Source organism: Salmo salar, chromosome 15 (assembly GCF_965601325.2).
Source record: "Salmo salar chromosome 15, fSalSal1, whole genome shotgun sequence".
NCBI lineage: Eukaryota > Metazoa > Chordata > Actinopteri > Salmoniformes > Salmonidae > Salmo > Salmo salar.
Window position 1 is genome coordinate 92,456,977 of NC_138305.1, and position 17,588 is coordinate 92,474,564.

At 41.8% G+C, this 17,588-nt stretch overlaps 1 protein-coding gene across 2 annotated transcripts in view; it reads right to left on the reverse strand.

The window, feature by feature from the left end:
- LOC106572530 (diacylglycerol kinase alpha) overlaps positions 1–17,588 on the reverse strand; it is a 52,097-nt gene that overhangs the window by 16,612 nt on the left and 17,897 nt on the right. For both annotated transcript variants that reach the window (XM_014146773.3, XM_014146772.3), the window contains exons 9-20: positions 16,891–17,008; positions 16,436–16,524; positions 16,141–16,260; positions 9,413–9,511; positions 9,056–9,142; positions 8,734–8,807; positions 8,551–8,625; positions 5,646–5,731; positions 4,588–4,677; positions 2,479–2,639; positions 2,201–2,265; positions 1,983–2,073 (exon numbers count right to left, since the gene is read on the reverse strand). In XM_014146773.3, coding sequence (XP_014002248.1) covers positions 1,983–2,073; positions 2,201–2,265; positions 2,479–2,639; positions 4,588–4,677; positions 5,646–5,731; positions 8,551–8,625; positions 8,734–8,807; positions 9,056–9,142; positions 9,413–9,511; positions 16,141–16,260; positions 16,436–16,524; positions 16,891–17,008 — 1,155 coding nt within the window. The remainder of the gene's footprint in view (positions 1–1,982; positions 2,074–2,200; positions 2,266–2,478; positions 2,640–4,587; positions 4,678–5,645; positions 5,732–8,550; positions 8,626–8,733; positions 8,808–9,055; positions 9,143–9,412; positions 9,512–16,140; positions 16,261–16,435; positions 16,525–16,890; positions 17,009–17,588) is intronic.

Consider the following 17,588-nt stretch of genomic DNA (forward strand, 5'->3'; position numbering starts at 1 on the left):
GTAAATAATCCATTACCTTTGATTCTCTTCATCAGATGTCACTTCCAGGTATCACAGGTCCATAACGAATGTAGTTTTGTTCAAAAAAGCTCATCATTTATGTCCAAAAATCTCCGTCTTGTTAGCACATGATCTAAGCCAGCCGGACTTCTCGTCATGAACGAGGGGAAAAAATATATTTACGTTCGTTCAAACATGTCAAACGTTGTATAGCATAAATCATTAGGGCCTTTTTTAACCAGAACATGAATAATATTCAAGGTGGACGAATGCATACTCTTTTATAACGTATTGGAACGAGGGTACCCAACATGAACTCGCGCGCCAGGTGTCTAATGGGACATCATCGTTCCATGGCTCTTGTTCGGTCAGATCTCCCTCCAGAAGACTCAAAACACTTTGTAAAGGCTGGTGACATCTAGTGGAAGCAATAGGAAGTGCCAAAATATTCCTCAGCCCCTGTGTTTTTCAATGGGATAGGTTTAAAGTCAATACAACACATCAGGTATCCACTTCCTGTCAGAAAATGTCTCAGGGTTTTGCCTGCCAAATGAGTTCTGTTATACTCACAGACACCATTCAAACAGTTTTAGAAAATTTAGGGTGTTTTCTATCCATATGTAATAAGTATATGCATATTCTAGTTACTGGGTAGGAGTGGTAACCAGATTAAATCGGGTATGTTTTTTTATCCAGCCGTGTCAATACTGCCCCCTAGCCCTAACAGGATAACAAAGTATTGAGATAAACTTTTGTTATTGACCAAATACTTATTTTCCACCATAATTTGCAAATAAATTCATAAAAAATCCTACAATGTGATTTTCTGGATTTTTTTTCTTCTTATTTTGTCTGTCATAGTTGAAGTGTACCTATGATGAAAATTACAGGCCTGTCTCATCTTTTTAAGTGGGAGAACTTCCACAATTGGTGGCTGACTAAATACTTTTTTGCCCCACTGTATATATATATACACATATATATATATAAACATATACACACACACACACACACACACCATTAGGGGAGCCTGTAATAATCCATTTGTTTAGAGATACAAATTATAATCTGTTTTTAATAAAGCAGTACAAATTTTAGGTAAGTGCGTTGGAGGCAACTGGCAACCCCTCCAATAGGGCAACTTGAAAAAAAGTGCAAACTGTAGCCACTTATTTCCCTAAGCATGACCATCATTAAAATAGCACATTTTTACCACTGTTTGCTTTTTTGTGTCAGCAATTGGACATTATTCTTAGGGGGAGCTAGTTACACCACGTTACCCTATCAAGATATAATTTAGTTGTGTGATGACACTTTTTATTGCCGTTTTGAATTGTATTTATTAGACATTTTTGATTTTTTATATGGACATTTCGTAAGAACACTTGGAAATATTATTTAGGCCTATGGATCTTTGTTTATTGTCATATGTAGACCTATAGATTTTTCCTCTTTCACGCATTTCTGGAACTTTGTGCACAAAGGCACAGAGCTGGTAGCCAATCTCCAGATGCTATTTCAGGTTTGATGTGGTGTTTGTTTCTAGACAAAGACATTAATGCTTGCTGCCTGTGCATAGTTTGCATTTGACAAAAATGTTGTTCTCTTTCTCTTTGATTAACACAAAAAAAGGGAGTATTTCCACAAGGAAAAGGTTAAGCAGGGGACACAACACAGCTGCCATCTTTCTTTGATTTTCAGTTTCACGATAGCCTAGGAAACGAGCCTAGCTACAGATGAATTCCAGGAAACAAGGCTTAAAAAATACACAACACGCTGAGAGATTCTGAAAGTAATGGAAAAAATAATAATATAAAACAATTTTGAAGACAGTAACTTGTTATGTTACTCTGTTACTCATAAAAGTAACAGTACTGTAATGTGTTACTTTTACTCGCAACACTGGTTGGGTATATGTTTTTTTATAAAGTTACTATATGTTTCTATGTGTTGATGCAAAGCTGTGTGTTTGCTATCCTCACCTCAATTGTAAGACATTCATTCAGTTTCTTGCATGAAGCAGAGATGGTCTCAGAGGTGGCAAACTCAAAATACCACAACTTGTTCTTCATTCTAGAATATTGAACAACATTCTTGCATTAACGTAGGGTTGTTTACACCATGCACAAGGTGATTACACCTAAAAGGCTAGTCCCCTCTGAATAACCAGACTCCAGCCTGGTTATTCAAGTTTTCTTACCTGCTATTAAATTTCTGGGGGTGTTTCTCTCTCAGCGTATGAAACCGGTGGGCAATAGAGGCATCCTGTCAACACAGAACAAGTTATAAAAAAGTTGACAAAGCAATCTGGTGTGTGCCATAAGTAAGTAGCCTGGACACATCAGTTTTTGCTGTCCTGCCAACTCCTATGGTCATTGCCATGTTGGCATGACAATAACCATAGGAGTTGGCAAGACAGCACAAACCGATCTGGGACCATGATAGAAGTTAGGTCCTAACTACTTTCCATTCACTCACCACTCCGATGGAGAAGTAGTTGTTGATGATCTCATAAGGCACAGGGTCACCCATCTCCTGGGGGTCCTCTAGGATCACCTCTACATTCCAGCGGTCCATCAGCACCGGGGTGCTGCCCTCAATCTCCTTCAGGATCCGACACAGATCCGTCCCATCATAACCTATTGGGGAGAGTGGCTCAACTATATTCAGCATCACTCCGTCAAGGGAAATATAGTATTCTTTCTCACAAAGATATCTACATATATTTCAGGATGTTCTGTATCCTTGGAAATAATCAGAATTCATATTAACATGATAGTTTAGAAAATATACTTGTAAAAAAAAAAATTGGTCTCTTTGCACAACTTACCCCAGGTTTGGGATAAGCTGAGCCGCGGGACTGTAAGTTAAGCCACCTACAAATTTCTGTACTGAATGAAATATTACCACTAAATGTTTAAAATCATGTCCATCTTTATTTCCCAAACACAATTGCTTTTTTGTCTTTTAATAATTTTAAGCATCTTTTAACAGACCTAAAAAACATGCCTAACAAACACTTTGTACTTTTTAAAAACACTTTTAACACAGGCCAAGCCCTACTGTTACCTCATTTCCAGCGATAATGCGTTGCATTACGCTTGGGAAGAAAACACTTCAATTTGCTCAACTTTAACAAACATTGACTATATTAGCCCACACAGCTACAGTTAAAGTCAGAAGTTAACATACACCTTAGCCAAATACATGTAAACTCAGTTTTTCACAATTCCTGACATTTAATCCTAGTAAAAATTCCATCTTAGGTCAGTTAGGATCACCACTTTATTTTAAGAATGTGAAATGTCAGAATAATAGTAGAGAGAATGATTTATTGATTCATCACATTCCCAGTGTGTCACGCCCTGACCTGAGAGAGCCTTTTTTATTGACTCTATTTAGGTTTGGTCAGGGTGTGATTTGGGTGGGCATTCTATGTCCTTTTTTCTATGCTTTGTATTTCTTTGTTTTGGCCTGGTATGGCTCTCAATCAGGGACAGCTGTACATCGTTGTCGCTGATTGGGAGTCATACTTAGGCAGCTAAGCTTAGGCAGTTTTCCTTTGGTTTGTGGGTAGGTATTTTCTGTTTTGTACATTTTGTGACCTGACAGAACTGGTGGCTGTCGTTCATTTTCTTGTTTGAAGTGTTTCTTATTATTAAATCATTAATATGAACACTCACCACGCTGCGCTTTGTTTATACTTGCGTACTATTGTTTGTACAGATGAACGTCGTACCTTCAGGCATTTGGAAATTGCTCAAAGATGAACCAGACTTGTGGAGGTCTACACATTGTTTTCTGAGGTCTTGGCTGATTTATTTAGAATTTTCCCATGATGTCAAGCAAAGAGGCACTGAGTTTGAAGGTAGGCCTTGAAATACATCCACGGGTACACCTCCAATTGACTCAAATTATGTCAATTATCCTATCAGATGCTTCTAAAGCCATGACATAATTTTCTGGAATTTTCCAAGCTGTTTAAAGGCACAGTCAACTTAGTGTATGTAAACTTCTGACCCACTGGAATTGTGATAATGAATTATAAGTGAAATAATCCGTCTGTAAACAATTGTTGGAAAATATTACTTGTGTCATGCACAAAGTAGATGTCCTAACCGACTTGCCAAAACTATAGTTTGTTAACAAGAAATTTGTGGAGTGGTTGAAAAACTAGTTTTAATGACTCCAACCTAAATGTATGTAAACTTCCGACTTCAATCTTACAAGGATGCATTTTCATGCTAGGTTTAGGACCTCATATTGAAGTTTATGTAGACCCACACTGATGTGTAGAACAATCTTAAAATAATCTCCTTAGGTTTAGATACGAGCATCATGAAACCTCTTACAGTAAATGTAAAACATTTTTTTTATATCCAACTTGCTTACCACTTTTTCCATGTGATTTCTTCCTTCACAATGATGACCTCTTCCTAAATGTTTAGTTAAATTATACATTTTGTGTATGGATTCCTATAAACAAGGGTGGCTCAACTTACCCCTTTGGCTAAATTTACCCCGTGATACAGGAAATATGATACGTGAACACAACAGAATGAAAAATGACAAAAGAACCCTTCTCACCTCCTCCCCATCTAAGACAACGTGCAAGGTCATTTCCTGTGCCCAGGGGTAACACAGCCACAGGTGGCCGCACTTGAAGATTGGCTTTTTCTGATTGCACCAGAAGGGGAGAAGGAGAGATAGTCAGCATTACTCATGTCTAGGTTACTACATGGAATCCATTTCTGTAACATGTTTGGTAAGAAAATTTATAGTTTTTACTCATACACTAAAATTGACTTGCCTATTGGCATGTACACTCAGTGGCCAGTTTATGGTACACCCATCTAGTCCTGGGTCGGATCCCCCTTTGCCTCATAAACAGCCTGAATTCTTCGGGGCATGAACATTTTCCCCACACGGTTACACTACTGCCAACAGTCTGTACCGTTGACACCAGGCAGAATGGGACCTTGGACTTGTGCTGCTTACACCAAATCCTGACTGCCATCAGCATGACGAAACAGGAATCGGATTCGTTGGAACAGGCAATGTTTTTCCACTCCTCAAATGTCCAGTGTTGGTGATCGCGTGCCCACCGGAGCCACTTCTTGTTTTTAGCAGTTAGGATTGGAACCTGGTGTGGTCGTCTGCTACAATAACCCATCTGTGACAAGGACCGACGAGTTGTGCATTCCGAGATGCTGTTGTGACCCACATGTTAGCTTGCACGACTCTTACCGTTCTCCTTTGACCTCTCATCAATGAGCTGTTTTCTTCCACAGGACTGCCGCTGACTGGATGTTTTTGGTTCGTCGCTCCATTTTCGGCAAACCCTAGACACTGTTGTGCGTGAAAAGCCCAGGAGGGTGGCCGTTTCTGAGATACTAGAACCGGCACGCCTGGCATCAACAATCATACCACGTTCAGTCACTTGGGTCACTCGTTTTGCCCATTCTAATGTTCAATCGAACAGTAACTGTATGCCTCGAGGCCTGTCTGCCTGCTTTATTTTGCAAGCCACGGCCACGTGACTCACTGTAGGAGCGAACCATTTTCCTGAATGGGGTGGTGTACCTAATAAACTGTCCACTGAGTGTATAGTACATGGTCTACCAATATTGTGTACTGGACCCCACCTATGGCATCAAGTATCCAGCCCACAGTGCCGTCCCCTCCGCAAACCAAGATCCTGTAATCCTTCAGATTTCTGAAGAAGCACAGCCTGAAACACATTTTGTATTATGTTGGGGGTGCAGTACAAGATCTAACAGTGATATTCACTGACGGTTATGACATCTCAGAGAGAAATAGGCCGTTCAAGTTTACTTGAAATATGAGTGTACAAAGTGGTCAGTCAGTGTTAAAAAAAAAGGCGTTATATATATTTTTTATTTCTAAACATCATTTTTAAACCAGAAGAGAGATTTTCCTATCAGATATAAAAATGCTGAACAGTCTTCCAAACATGGAGATCAACATCACGGTTGTGATAAGTTTATAACAAAAAGGCTAAACATAAAAAGATTAGTGAAGAGGGGATCTGAAAAACCATGATCAGGCAATGGGAAATATCACTAACTCCTGGGGAAAGTATTTATTTTTAGGCCAATATCGGTATACATTTTACAACTGCGACCTTGTGATAGACTCCATCCAGTTTGCTAAGTAGAGTGTTGGACGCTATTTTGTAAATGACATCGCCGAAGTCAAGGATCGGTAGGATAGTCAGTTTTACGAGGGTATGTTTGGCATCATGAATGAAGGAGGCTTTTTTTGGCGAAATAGGAAGCCGATTTAATATTGGTTGGAGATGCTTAATATGAGCAACAGTCAAGGCCATGTCAGTCAAGGCCATGCCTTGATTTTTAGGAGACTGACATAGTTTCACTTCTGTTGGGAAGTAGGAGGGAGACCAGCATTTCTCATCTCTACAGTTGTGGCTATTCTCTCCTGGACACATCATCATATTCTGACTGTGTTCAACCTGCCGCTGCATCATGTCATTAACAGTCAAGGCCATGTCACTGACTGCACTGAGCAAGCTGGAGCTGTTGGGCAGCCCTTGGCACATTGACTGTAGTGTTGTCAGCTTCCCATAAGGTGGGAGTGGATGATACTTTGTTTTCTTTGTGAGGTGGGTTTCTGATAGGGGTCATTCTCCAAAATGAGGGCCACTGTTGCACTAATGCCAGGGCCCAACTGTGGTGAAACTGATGCAGCGTCAGGTAGTGTCAGTGGGACTGGAGTCACAGCATCAGGAGTAACTGCAGACCCTCCAAGAGATGGAGGAGATGAAGTGATACAATTAATGCAATGCAAAATCCCATATCTAATGTAATAAAACTAAAGTCATGTTTAACACAACTCGCCCTCAGATTTCACAACAGGGATTGATGTTTCTGTCACAAAGGGGCATTCCTCTTGCCTGACAACTCATCCTGAATTGAATTCTGCTGCTCTATCGTTACATACGTTCAATCTAAAACTGCCATCCTAGAAGTCCTTTGACTTCAAAATGAGGGGCATTGTACAAAACATATTCATCAGCGATTGGATCGTAAAATTTAACCAGAGTATCAAAGTTGATAATGCAATCATGTAGGCCTGCTCTGGTCTAACCCATCGTTTTTTCGGACCAATCAGAACGGTCAGAATGTGTTTGCATTCTAGAAATCGTCGGAGGGAGGCAAATCCAGACTCATCATGGAGAAGAAACGTCAGTTGGCTGTAGTGGTGTGGATGGGTAGCCAGGCAAGCATTCCTCTTCTGTCTTCACAATGATTGGCTGTTGCTGCTCAGCCTCAATCTGTGGAGGAGGTATCTGATCTTTCGAAAGGTCTACAACTGCATGTCCTACAGCAGTATAGTGCAGTACAGCATTGTCCGCCAATCCTCCTTTATTCTTTCTAGCTCCGAGTCTGTCTGGCCATCTATGCTTCACCTCGCTTACATAGCCGTGGGAAATAGGGGTGCTGAGAGTGCTGCAGCACCCCATGATAAATTGAAATAAAATAAATATCTAATATATATTTTAAAGTGAACTACGCCTTTATTACACGTCGATAGCACCCCCAACCCAAAAACATCTTCCCGCGGCCATGGTCGCTTACTGTTCGTCTCGCGCCCCCCACTGCATTGATTTTCTGTGTAATGTCAAAGATTTGCTGCCTTACTTTCACCACTCCCTGTATTTACCATGTGCAACATATTTTTGTGGCGCATGACCTCCCTGTTCATCACTTTCCCTTTCGCTGAAATTATTTTTCCGTCTGCTTTCTTTTGAACACACAGAGCTGCATTGCCTTGCAATTTTGACAGCCTGCGACTGAGTGTTTTTTGACCAGAATCCATCAAATTTACTGGGTAATTTATTTCTGAAACTTTAACGTGAGATACTTCGGTAAAATTCTTACAACTTAACTTTTTTCACAACTGCCACCAGTTTGGCGGAAAAACATTAAAGTAAAATGTTTTACAGCTTTGTCACTATTTTTTATTTTAAAATCATCTTATTTGATTATTTTATATATATTACATGTGATAAGGCCACAGACGGCCAGAGGTAATTACAGATACCTGTGATAATCTAAAGTACCAAAAAAACAAACACTAGATGTCATCTGATAAAATTCCCATTAAAAAACGTGAACGTTTTCTGTTAGTTTACTGGTGAACGTTTCCAGTAATATACCCTCCCTTTGCAACTATTTAATTGCCTTTGATGTTCCAACTATCCCAATACCATTGCATATTCAAGCAGTAAATACGAGAACTGGTAATGAATTTATATTAAGGCCCAGATCCCCCCCCCCCCCCCCCCACACACACACACACCACACACACACACACACACACACTAACAAATCTCAGACTCCTAAAAATGTAAAATGTCTTAAATGTAATTTCAAGATTTAAAGCTGCTAAATACACCCCAGTTGTCCAATTTGTGATGCAGGTAAAACAGTGTAGTTTTTCATTTGATACTAATAGTGGTCTATACTTAGATACATCATTTGCAGTTATCCATATGGGAAACCTTACCCTGGTCCAGGTCCACCATTGGATAGGTTATACACCTGCCGTGGATTCAGCAAATACTGAAATTTACGCAGAACTCTGAAATGAATAAAATAGGACTTGAAATTGTAAAATAGAAACATTGACATTGTTTTATATTCAACCATAAATGCCCATTTGTGTAGGAGTGTTCACTTGTAGCATCACCTTTCTCCCTGCTTGCCTCCACTTTTAGGGTTCACAAACACTAAAAGAGGATGAGTGTCTGGGACCGGATCAATCTGTTCAGAGATATATAGTTCAAAGATTACAGCAGTTTCACAAATGGGATACAATGATGTCTATATTGTCAGTATATTCAGATGACATACAGCCTGAATGGAATATGGCTGTGAGGGCACTTCCTATTGACAGTTCTCTAGACTCTAAACAAGGTAAAATAGGTAGACACTGTTGCTTATTTACCCACACCAATTACTATCCAGCAGTCCTGTAACAGGGAAAGGCCTAGACAGGGACTAGTACGTACCTGAAGCACCTTTCCATCAGGAGTGGTGTTGTGGTCACTGTCGTCGGCTGAGCTCGAGGAGCCGTTCTTCATGCTGTTTGGCTTCTCCTGATGGGGTCAGGAGAGAGATGAACAGTCAACTTAGCAAATCCAGAGATAATATAAAACAAGCAATAACCATATAATAGTCAAATACAGATGTATTGTTTCTCAAACTAGACATTTTAGCTATCCTACTATTACCATTGCACGTGAGTGAATGTTGTTTTTAAGAGAATAAAAAAAGTAATTTCACTAAGTTGAGGTTCCTTAAAATATATCCTTATGTGAGCTTTACAGTGTTAGACACCTGTCATAGGGCAGTAGGTTATCCTGTACCTTCATAACAGGGTAGATGGCCCAAGGGGGGAGGATATGGTCTCTGAGAGTTCCACAGTTACAGTCGGAGGGCTCCTGGGAGGCACAGTCATCATGGCGCTGGAACACAGTAACAGCCAGTGATATCTATTATCAAATGATTCATTTATAAAGCTAATCACATTTGATTTATAAAGCATTTTATATCAAAAGTAGTCAAAGTGCTGTATTGTTCACAGAAAAGTTTGGACACCAACCCATTCAAGGGTTTTTCTTTATATTGACTTTTCTACATTGTAGAATAATAATGAATCAAATCACATTTTATTAGTCACATCCGCCGAATACAACAGTGAAATGCTTACTTACGAGCCCCTAACCGACAGTGCAGTTTAAAAAAATACGGATAAGAATAAGAGATAAAAGTAACAAGTAATTAAAGAGGAGGAGTAAAAAATAATATATACAGGGGGGTGCCGGTACAGAGTCAATGTGCAGGGCCACCGGTTAGTTGAGGAAGTATGTACAGTTGAAGTCGGAAGTTTACTTACACCTTAGCCAAATACATTTAAACTCAGTTTTTCACAATTCCTGACATTTAATAAAAATGCCGTCTTAGGTCAGTTAGGATCACCACTTTATTTTAAGAATGTGAAATGTCAGAATAATAGTAGAGAGAATGATTTATTGATTTATCACATTCCTAGTGGGTCAGAAGTTTACATACTCAATTAATATTTGGTAGCATTGCTTTAAACTGTTTAACTTGGGTCAAACATTTCGGGTAGCCTTCGACAAGCTTCCCACAATAAGTTGGGTGAATTTTGGCCCATTCCTCCTGACAGAGCTGGTGTAACTGAGTCAGGTTTGTAGGCCTCCTTGCACGCACAAGCTTTTTCAGTTCTGCCCACTAATTTTCTATAGGATTGAGGTCAGGGCTTTGTGATGGCCACTCCAATACCTTGACTTTGTTGCCCTTAAGCCATTTTGCCATGACTTTGGGAGTATGCTTGGGTCATTGTCCATTTGGAAGACCCATTTGCGACCAAGCTTTAACTTCCTGACTGATGTCTTGATGTTGCTTTAATATATCCACACAATTTAGCTTACTCATGATGCCATCTATTTTGTGAAGTGCACCAGCCCCTCCTGCAGCAAAGCACCCTCACAACATGATGCTGCCACCCCCGTGCTTCACGGTTGGGGTGGTGTCCTTCGGCTTGCAAGCCTCCCCCTTTCTCCTCCAAACATAACGATGGTCATTATGGCCAAACAGTTCTATTTTTGGTTCATCAGACCAGAGGAAATGTATCCAAAAAGTGCAGTTGCAAACCGTAGTCTGGCTTTTTTATGGCAGTTTTGGAGCAGTGGTTTCTTTCTTGCTGAGCGGCCTTTCAGGTTATGTCAATATAGGACTCGTTCTACTGTGGATATAGATACTTTGTACCTGTTTCTTCCAGCATCTTCACAAGGTCCTTTGCTGTTGTTCTGGGATTGATTTGCACTTTTCGCACCAAAGTACATTAATCTCTAGGAGACAGAACGGGTCTTCTCCCTGACGGCTGCACGGTCCCATGGTGTTTATACTTGCATACTTTGTACAGATGAACGTGGTACCTTCAGGCGTTTGGAAATTACTCCCAAGAATGAACCAGACTTGTGGAGGTCTACAATTTTGAGGTCTTGGCTGATTTATTTTGATTTTCCCATGATGTCAAGCAAAGAGGCACTGAGTTTGAAGGTAGGCCTTGAAATACATCCACAGGTACACCTCCAGTTGACTCAAATGATGTCAATTAGCCTATAAGAAGCTTCTAAAGCCATGACATAATTTTCTGGAATATTCCAAGCTGTTTAAAGGCACAGTCAACTTAGTGTATGCAAACTTCTGACCCACTGGAATTGTGATACAATGAATTAAGTGAAATAATCTCTACGTAAACAATTGTTGGAAAAATTACTTGTGTCATGCACAAAGTAGATGTCCTAACCAACTTGCCAAAACTATAGTTTGTCAACAAAAAATTTGTGGCGAGGTTGAAAAACTAGTTTTAATGACTCCAACCTAAATGTACATAAACTTCTGAATTCAACTGTACACGTAGGTAGAGTTATTTGAAGTGAGTATGCATAGATGACAACGGAGAGTGGCAGTGGAGAGGGGAGGCAATGTGAATAGTCTGAGTAGTCATTTGACTAGATGTTCAGGAGTCTTATGGCTTGGGGGTAGAAGCGGTTTAGAAGCCTCTTGGACCTAGAGTTGGCGCTCCGGTACCGCTTGCCGTGTGGTAGCAGAGAGAACAGTCAATGACTAGGGTGGCTGGTCTTTGACAATTTTCAGGTCCTTCCTCTGACACCGCCTGGTACAGAGGTCCTGGATGGCAGGAAGCTTGGCCCCAGTGATGTACTGGGCCGTTCACGCTACCCTCTGTTGTGCCTTGCGGTCGGAGGCCGAGCAGTTGCCATACCAGGCAGTGATGCAACCAGTCAGGATGCTCTCGATGGTGCAGCTGTAGAACCTTTTGAGGATCTGAGGACCCATGCCAAATCTTTTCAGTCCCCTGAGGGGGAATAGGTTTTGTCGTGCCCGCTTCACGACTGTCATGGTGTGCTTGGACCATGTTAGTTTGTTGGTGATGTGGACACCAAGGAACTTGAAGCTCTCAACCTGCTCCACTGCAGCCCCGTCAATGAGAATGGGGGCGTGCTCGGTCCTCTTTTTCCTGTAGTCCACAATCATCTACTTTGGCTTGACCACGTTGAGGGAGAGGTTGTTGTCCTGGCACCACACGGCCAGGTCTCTGACCTCCTCCCTATTGGCTGTCTCGTTGTTGTCGGTGATCGGGCCTACCACTGTTGTGTCATCGGCAAATTTAATGATAGTGTTGGAGTCGTGCCTGGCCTTGCAGTCATGAGTGAACAGGGAGTACAGGGCAGAGCACACACCCCTGAGGGGCCCGTTTGAGGATCATCGTGGCGGATGTGTTGTTACCTACCCTTACCACCTGGGGGCAGCCCATCAGGAAGTCCAGGATCCAGTTGCAAAGGGAGGTGTTTACTCCCAGGGTCCTTAGCTTATTGATGAGCATTGAGGGCACTATGGTGTTGAAAGCTGAGCTGTAGTCAATGAATAGCTTTCTCACATAGGTGTTCCTTTTGCCCAGGTGGGAAAGGGCACTGTGGAGTGCAATAGAGACTGCATCATCTGTGGATCTGTTGGGGCGATATGCAAATTGGAGTGGGTCTAGGGTTTCTGGGATGATGGTGTTGATGTGAGCCGTGACCATCCTTTCAAAGCACTTCATGGCTACAGACGTGAGTGCTACGGGTCGGTAGTCATTTAGGCAGGTTACCTTAGTGTTCTTGGGCACAGGGACTATGGTGGTCTGCTTAAAACATGTTGGTATTACAGACTCGGACAGGGAGAGGTTGAAAATGTCAGTGAAGAGACTTTCTAGTTGGTCAGCGCATGCTCGCAGTACATGTCCTGGTAATCCATTTACATTACATTTACATACATGTACGTCATTTAGCAGACGCTCTTATCCAGAGCGACTTACAAATTGGTGCATTCACCTTATGATATCCAGTGGAACAACCACTTTACAATAGTACATCTATATATTTTTTTTGGGGGGTTAGAAGGATTACTTAATCCTATCCCAGGTATTCCTTAAAGAGGTGGGGTTTCAGGTGTCTCCGGAAGGTGGTGATTGACTCCGCTGTCCTGGCGTCGTGAGGGAGCTTGTTCCACCATTGGGGTGCCAGAGCAGCGAACAGTTTTGACTGGGCTGAGCGGGAACTGTGCTTCCGCAGAGGTAGGGAGGCGAGCAGGCCAGAGGTGGATGAACGCAGTGCCCTTGTTTGGGTGTAGGGACTGATCAAAGCCTGAAGGTACGGAGGTGCCGTTCCCCTCACAGCTCCGTAGGCAAGCACCATGGTCTTGTAGCAGATGCGAGCTTCAACTGGAAGCCAGTGGAGTGTGCGGAGGAGCGGGGTGACATGAGAGAACTTGGGAAGGTTGAACACCAGACGGGCTGCAGCGTTATGGATGAGTTGTAGGGGTTTGATGGCACAGGCAGGGAGCCCCGCCAACAGCGAGTTGCAGAAATCCAGACGGGAGAAGACAAGTGCCTGGATTAGGACCTGCGCCCTGCCCTGCGGCCTTGTGAATGTTGACCTGTCTAAAGGTCTTACTCACACTGGCTGCGGAGAGCATGATCACACAGTCTTCCAGTACAGCTGGTGCTCTCATGCATGTTTCAGTGTTATTTGCCTCAAAGCAAGCATAGAAGTAGTTTAGCTCGTCCGGTAGGCTCGTGTCACCGGGCAGCTCTCGGCTGTGCTTCCCTTTGTAATCTGTAATGGTTTGCAGGCCCTACCACATCTGACAAGCGTCAGAGCCGGTGTAGTACGATTCGATCTTCGTCCTGTATTGATGTTTGATGGTTCGTCGGAGGGCATAGCGGGACTACTTATTAGCTTCCGGGTTAGTGTCCCGCTCCTTGAAAGCGGCCGCTCTAGCCTTTAGCTTAGTGTGGATGCTGACTGTAATCCATGGTTTCTGGTTGGGGTATGTACGTACGGTCACTGTGGGGACAATGTCATCGATGCACTTATTGATGAACCCAATGACAGATGTGGTGTACTCCTCAATGCCATTGGAGGAATCCCGGAACATATTCCAGTCTGTGCTAGCAAAACAGTCCGGTAGCTTAGCATCTGCTTCATCTGACCACTTTTTTATTGATCTAGTCACTGGTGGTTCCTGCTTTAAGTTTTGCTTGTAAGCAAGAATCAGGAGGATAGAATTATGGTCAAATTTGCCAAATGGAGTGCAAGGGAGAGCTATGTATGCATCTCTGTGTGGAGTATAGGTGGTCCAGAGTTCTTTTCCCTCTGGTTGCACATTTAAAATGTTGATAGAAATTAGGTAAAACTGACATTAAAACTATGAAATAACACATATGAAATCATGTAGTAACCAAAAAAAGTGTTAAATTCTTCAAAGTAGCCACCCTTTGCCTTGATGACAACTTGGCACAGTCTTGGCATTCTCTCAACCAGCTTCACCTGGAATGCTTTTCCAACAGTCTTCAAGGAGTTCCCATATATGCTGAGCACCTGTTGGCTGCTTTTCCTTTACTCTGCGGTCCAACTCATCTCAATTGTGTTGAGGTCGGGTGATTGTGGAGTGGAGGCCAGGTTATCTGATGGAGCACTCCATCATTCTCCTTCTTGGTCAAATAGCCCTTTTAAATATGATTTTAAAAAAACAATTTAACTAGGCAAGTCAGTTAAGAACAAATTCTTAGTTACAATGACAGCCTACCCCGGCCAAACCCAGACGATGCTGGGCCAATTGTGCGCCGACCTATGGGACTCCCAATCACAGCCGGATGCGATGCAGCCTGGATTTGAACCAGTGACTGCAGTGCACCTCTTGCACTGAAATGCAGTGCCTTAGACCGCTGCACCACTCGGGAGCCAGCCTGGAGGTATGATAGTCCCACTAAGCGCAAACCAGATGGGATGGCATATCGCTGCAGAATGCTGTGGTAGCCATGCTGGTTAAGTGTGCCTTGAATTCTAAATAAATCCCCGACAGTGTCACCAGCAAAGCACCGCCACACCTCCTCCTCCATGCTTCACCGTGGGAACCACACATGCAGAGATCATCCGTTCACCTACTCTGCGTCTCACAAAGACACAGCGGTTGGAACCAAAAATCTCCAATGTGGACTCATCAGACCAAAGGACAGATTACCACCAGTCTAATGTCCATTGCTTGTGTTTCTTGGTCCAAGCAAGTTTCTTCTTCTTATTGGTGTCCTTTAGTAGTGGTTTCTTTGCAGCAATTCAACCATGAAGGCTGGATTCACGCAGTCTCCTCTGAACAGTTGATGTTGAGATGTGTCTGTTACTTGAACTCTGTGACGCATTTATTTGGGCTGCAATTTCTGGGGCTGGTAACTCTAATGAACTTATTCTATGCAGCAGACGTAACTCTGGGTCTTCCTTTCCTGTGGTGGTCCTCATGACAGCCAGTTTCATAATAGCGCTTGATTCTTTTTTTGCGACAGCTCTTGAAGAAACTTTCAAAGTTCTTGAAATTTTCCAGATTGACTGACCTTCATGTCTTAAAGTAATGATGGATGTTTCTCTTTGCTTAGTTGAGCTGTTCTTGCCATAATATGGACTTGGTATTTTACAAAATAGGGCTATCTTGTGTATACCAACCCTACCTTGTCACAACACTGATTGGCTCAAATGCGTTAAGGAAAAAAATTCCACAAATTAACTTTTAAATAGGCACACCTGTTAATTGAAATGCATTCCAGATGACTACCTCATAAAGCTGGTTGAGAGAATGCCAAGAGTGTGCAAAGCTGTCATCAAGGAAAAGTGTGGCTACTTTGAAGAATCTCTAATATAAAATACATTTTGATTTGTTTAACACTTTTTTGGTTACTACATGATTCCATATGTGTTTTTATAGTTTGTCTTCACTATTATTCTACAATGTAGAAAACGGTAAAAATAAAGAAAAACCCTTGAATGAATAGGTGTGTCAACTTTTGACTGGTACTGTAGTTCCAGACATAGCTCTTGCAAGACCACTCCATGAACAGATTGAACAACAGATTGTAATATGTAAATATTCTGCGTGGAAGAAAAGACTGGCCTAATAACTTAAAGGGGCCTAACTCTCCCCACCACAGGGCTACTCAGGAGCCCTCCCTCATCACCATGGAGTGGCACCAGACACAGTGTTTGCCCGTCAGCCCGTGATAACTCTTGATCTTCTTCTGACACTTGTCACACTTCCCAGAGTCACAGTTCCCACTGACCCAGTCATGGGTTGGAACCTGAGGCAGGAGACACAGACAGAGTCAGATGCAAGACTGACATACATGCACCGGGACAAAGAGAATGTCTTAGAAATTCACATTACAACATACACTAAGAATGAAGAGGCATTGGAAATATTAATATAACTGCAAATGCCATTGTAAAATGTTTGAAGAAAAAAAACTCTCATACTCCCGTGTCTTTCTTAGACTTGACATAGGTCCTGGTACAGGGAGCTGGGTTTCTGTTGGCACAGCGTCCATGGACCGTGTATTTACAACCTTGAAAACAAAGACAAGTAAACAATGTGTTACGTGTCTCCATTGTGTTTTCAACTATTATTGTTTTTCTCTTGTTTAATGAATCATGTTAATCAAGACAAGATATACAAGGCTGACAATTAAGTAAACAAACACCCCTACAGTTTTTCCTATGGAAATATAATGTGGGGATGTCATAGGTCATTATGGTTATCTAGTGGTACATGTTGACATCATCTGATTATGAGAATGAGATTCCACTAACTTGCTTTTAATTGTAAGTTCAGGATAGGTGTCTTCCTGGTAATTTTTTGTTGTTGCTTTGAGTGGATTGAGGAAGTTAAGTTGTATTTCCCTCTAGTGGTGAGACCAGACAATGACACTCACAGGTGCAGCAAAGCCCCTGTTTCCTCAGTCCTAGCAGCATGCTCTGACACACGTTGCAGTAGACAGGCTTGTTGTAATTTTTCATCCTCCATAGGTGCTGCCCATCCTTCTGAGTCATCTGTGGGTACATAGTGGGGGAGAAAATACATATTATCGTATAATAAACAACATTTAAAAACGTTGTGCTTTTTTATCTTTTATGTCAAAAACTATTTTGACAATTTTTGCACACTCCTAAAACAAACACTGAATCTAAGGATAAATGTCTGATCTCATATTTGGAAAACATTATGTAAGCAATGCAACATTGATACACATTTCATTCCAATATTGTCTCATGGTTGGAGATTGGGGCTATTAGTGATGAAGTTAGCAACAAACATAAATCGCCTCAGATGACTCTCCTGGAATGACAGTTCAGTGTTGGCTTTTGAATGGCCTTTGCATGCCATGATCCCATCTATCAAAAGATCACAATTATGCTGAAAGGAAACTATACTGCATAATTAAATGAGGAATGGAATGTACATTTCTACCATATTTCCATGGAATCTCCTTGGGTAAATATAAGCCCTTTCTATGCAATACTACATCAGCAACACCAATGTTTGCTGCACAAGATTATACAGTAACAAGGTCACAGATTGTCTATGCTCTTTTCCAGATTATAGACACAAATACACAGTAAAAAAGTATGT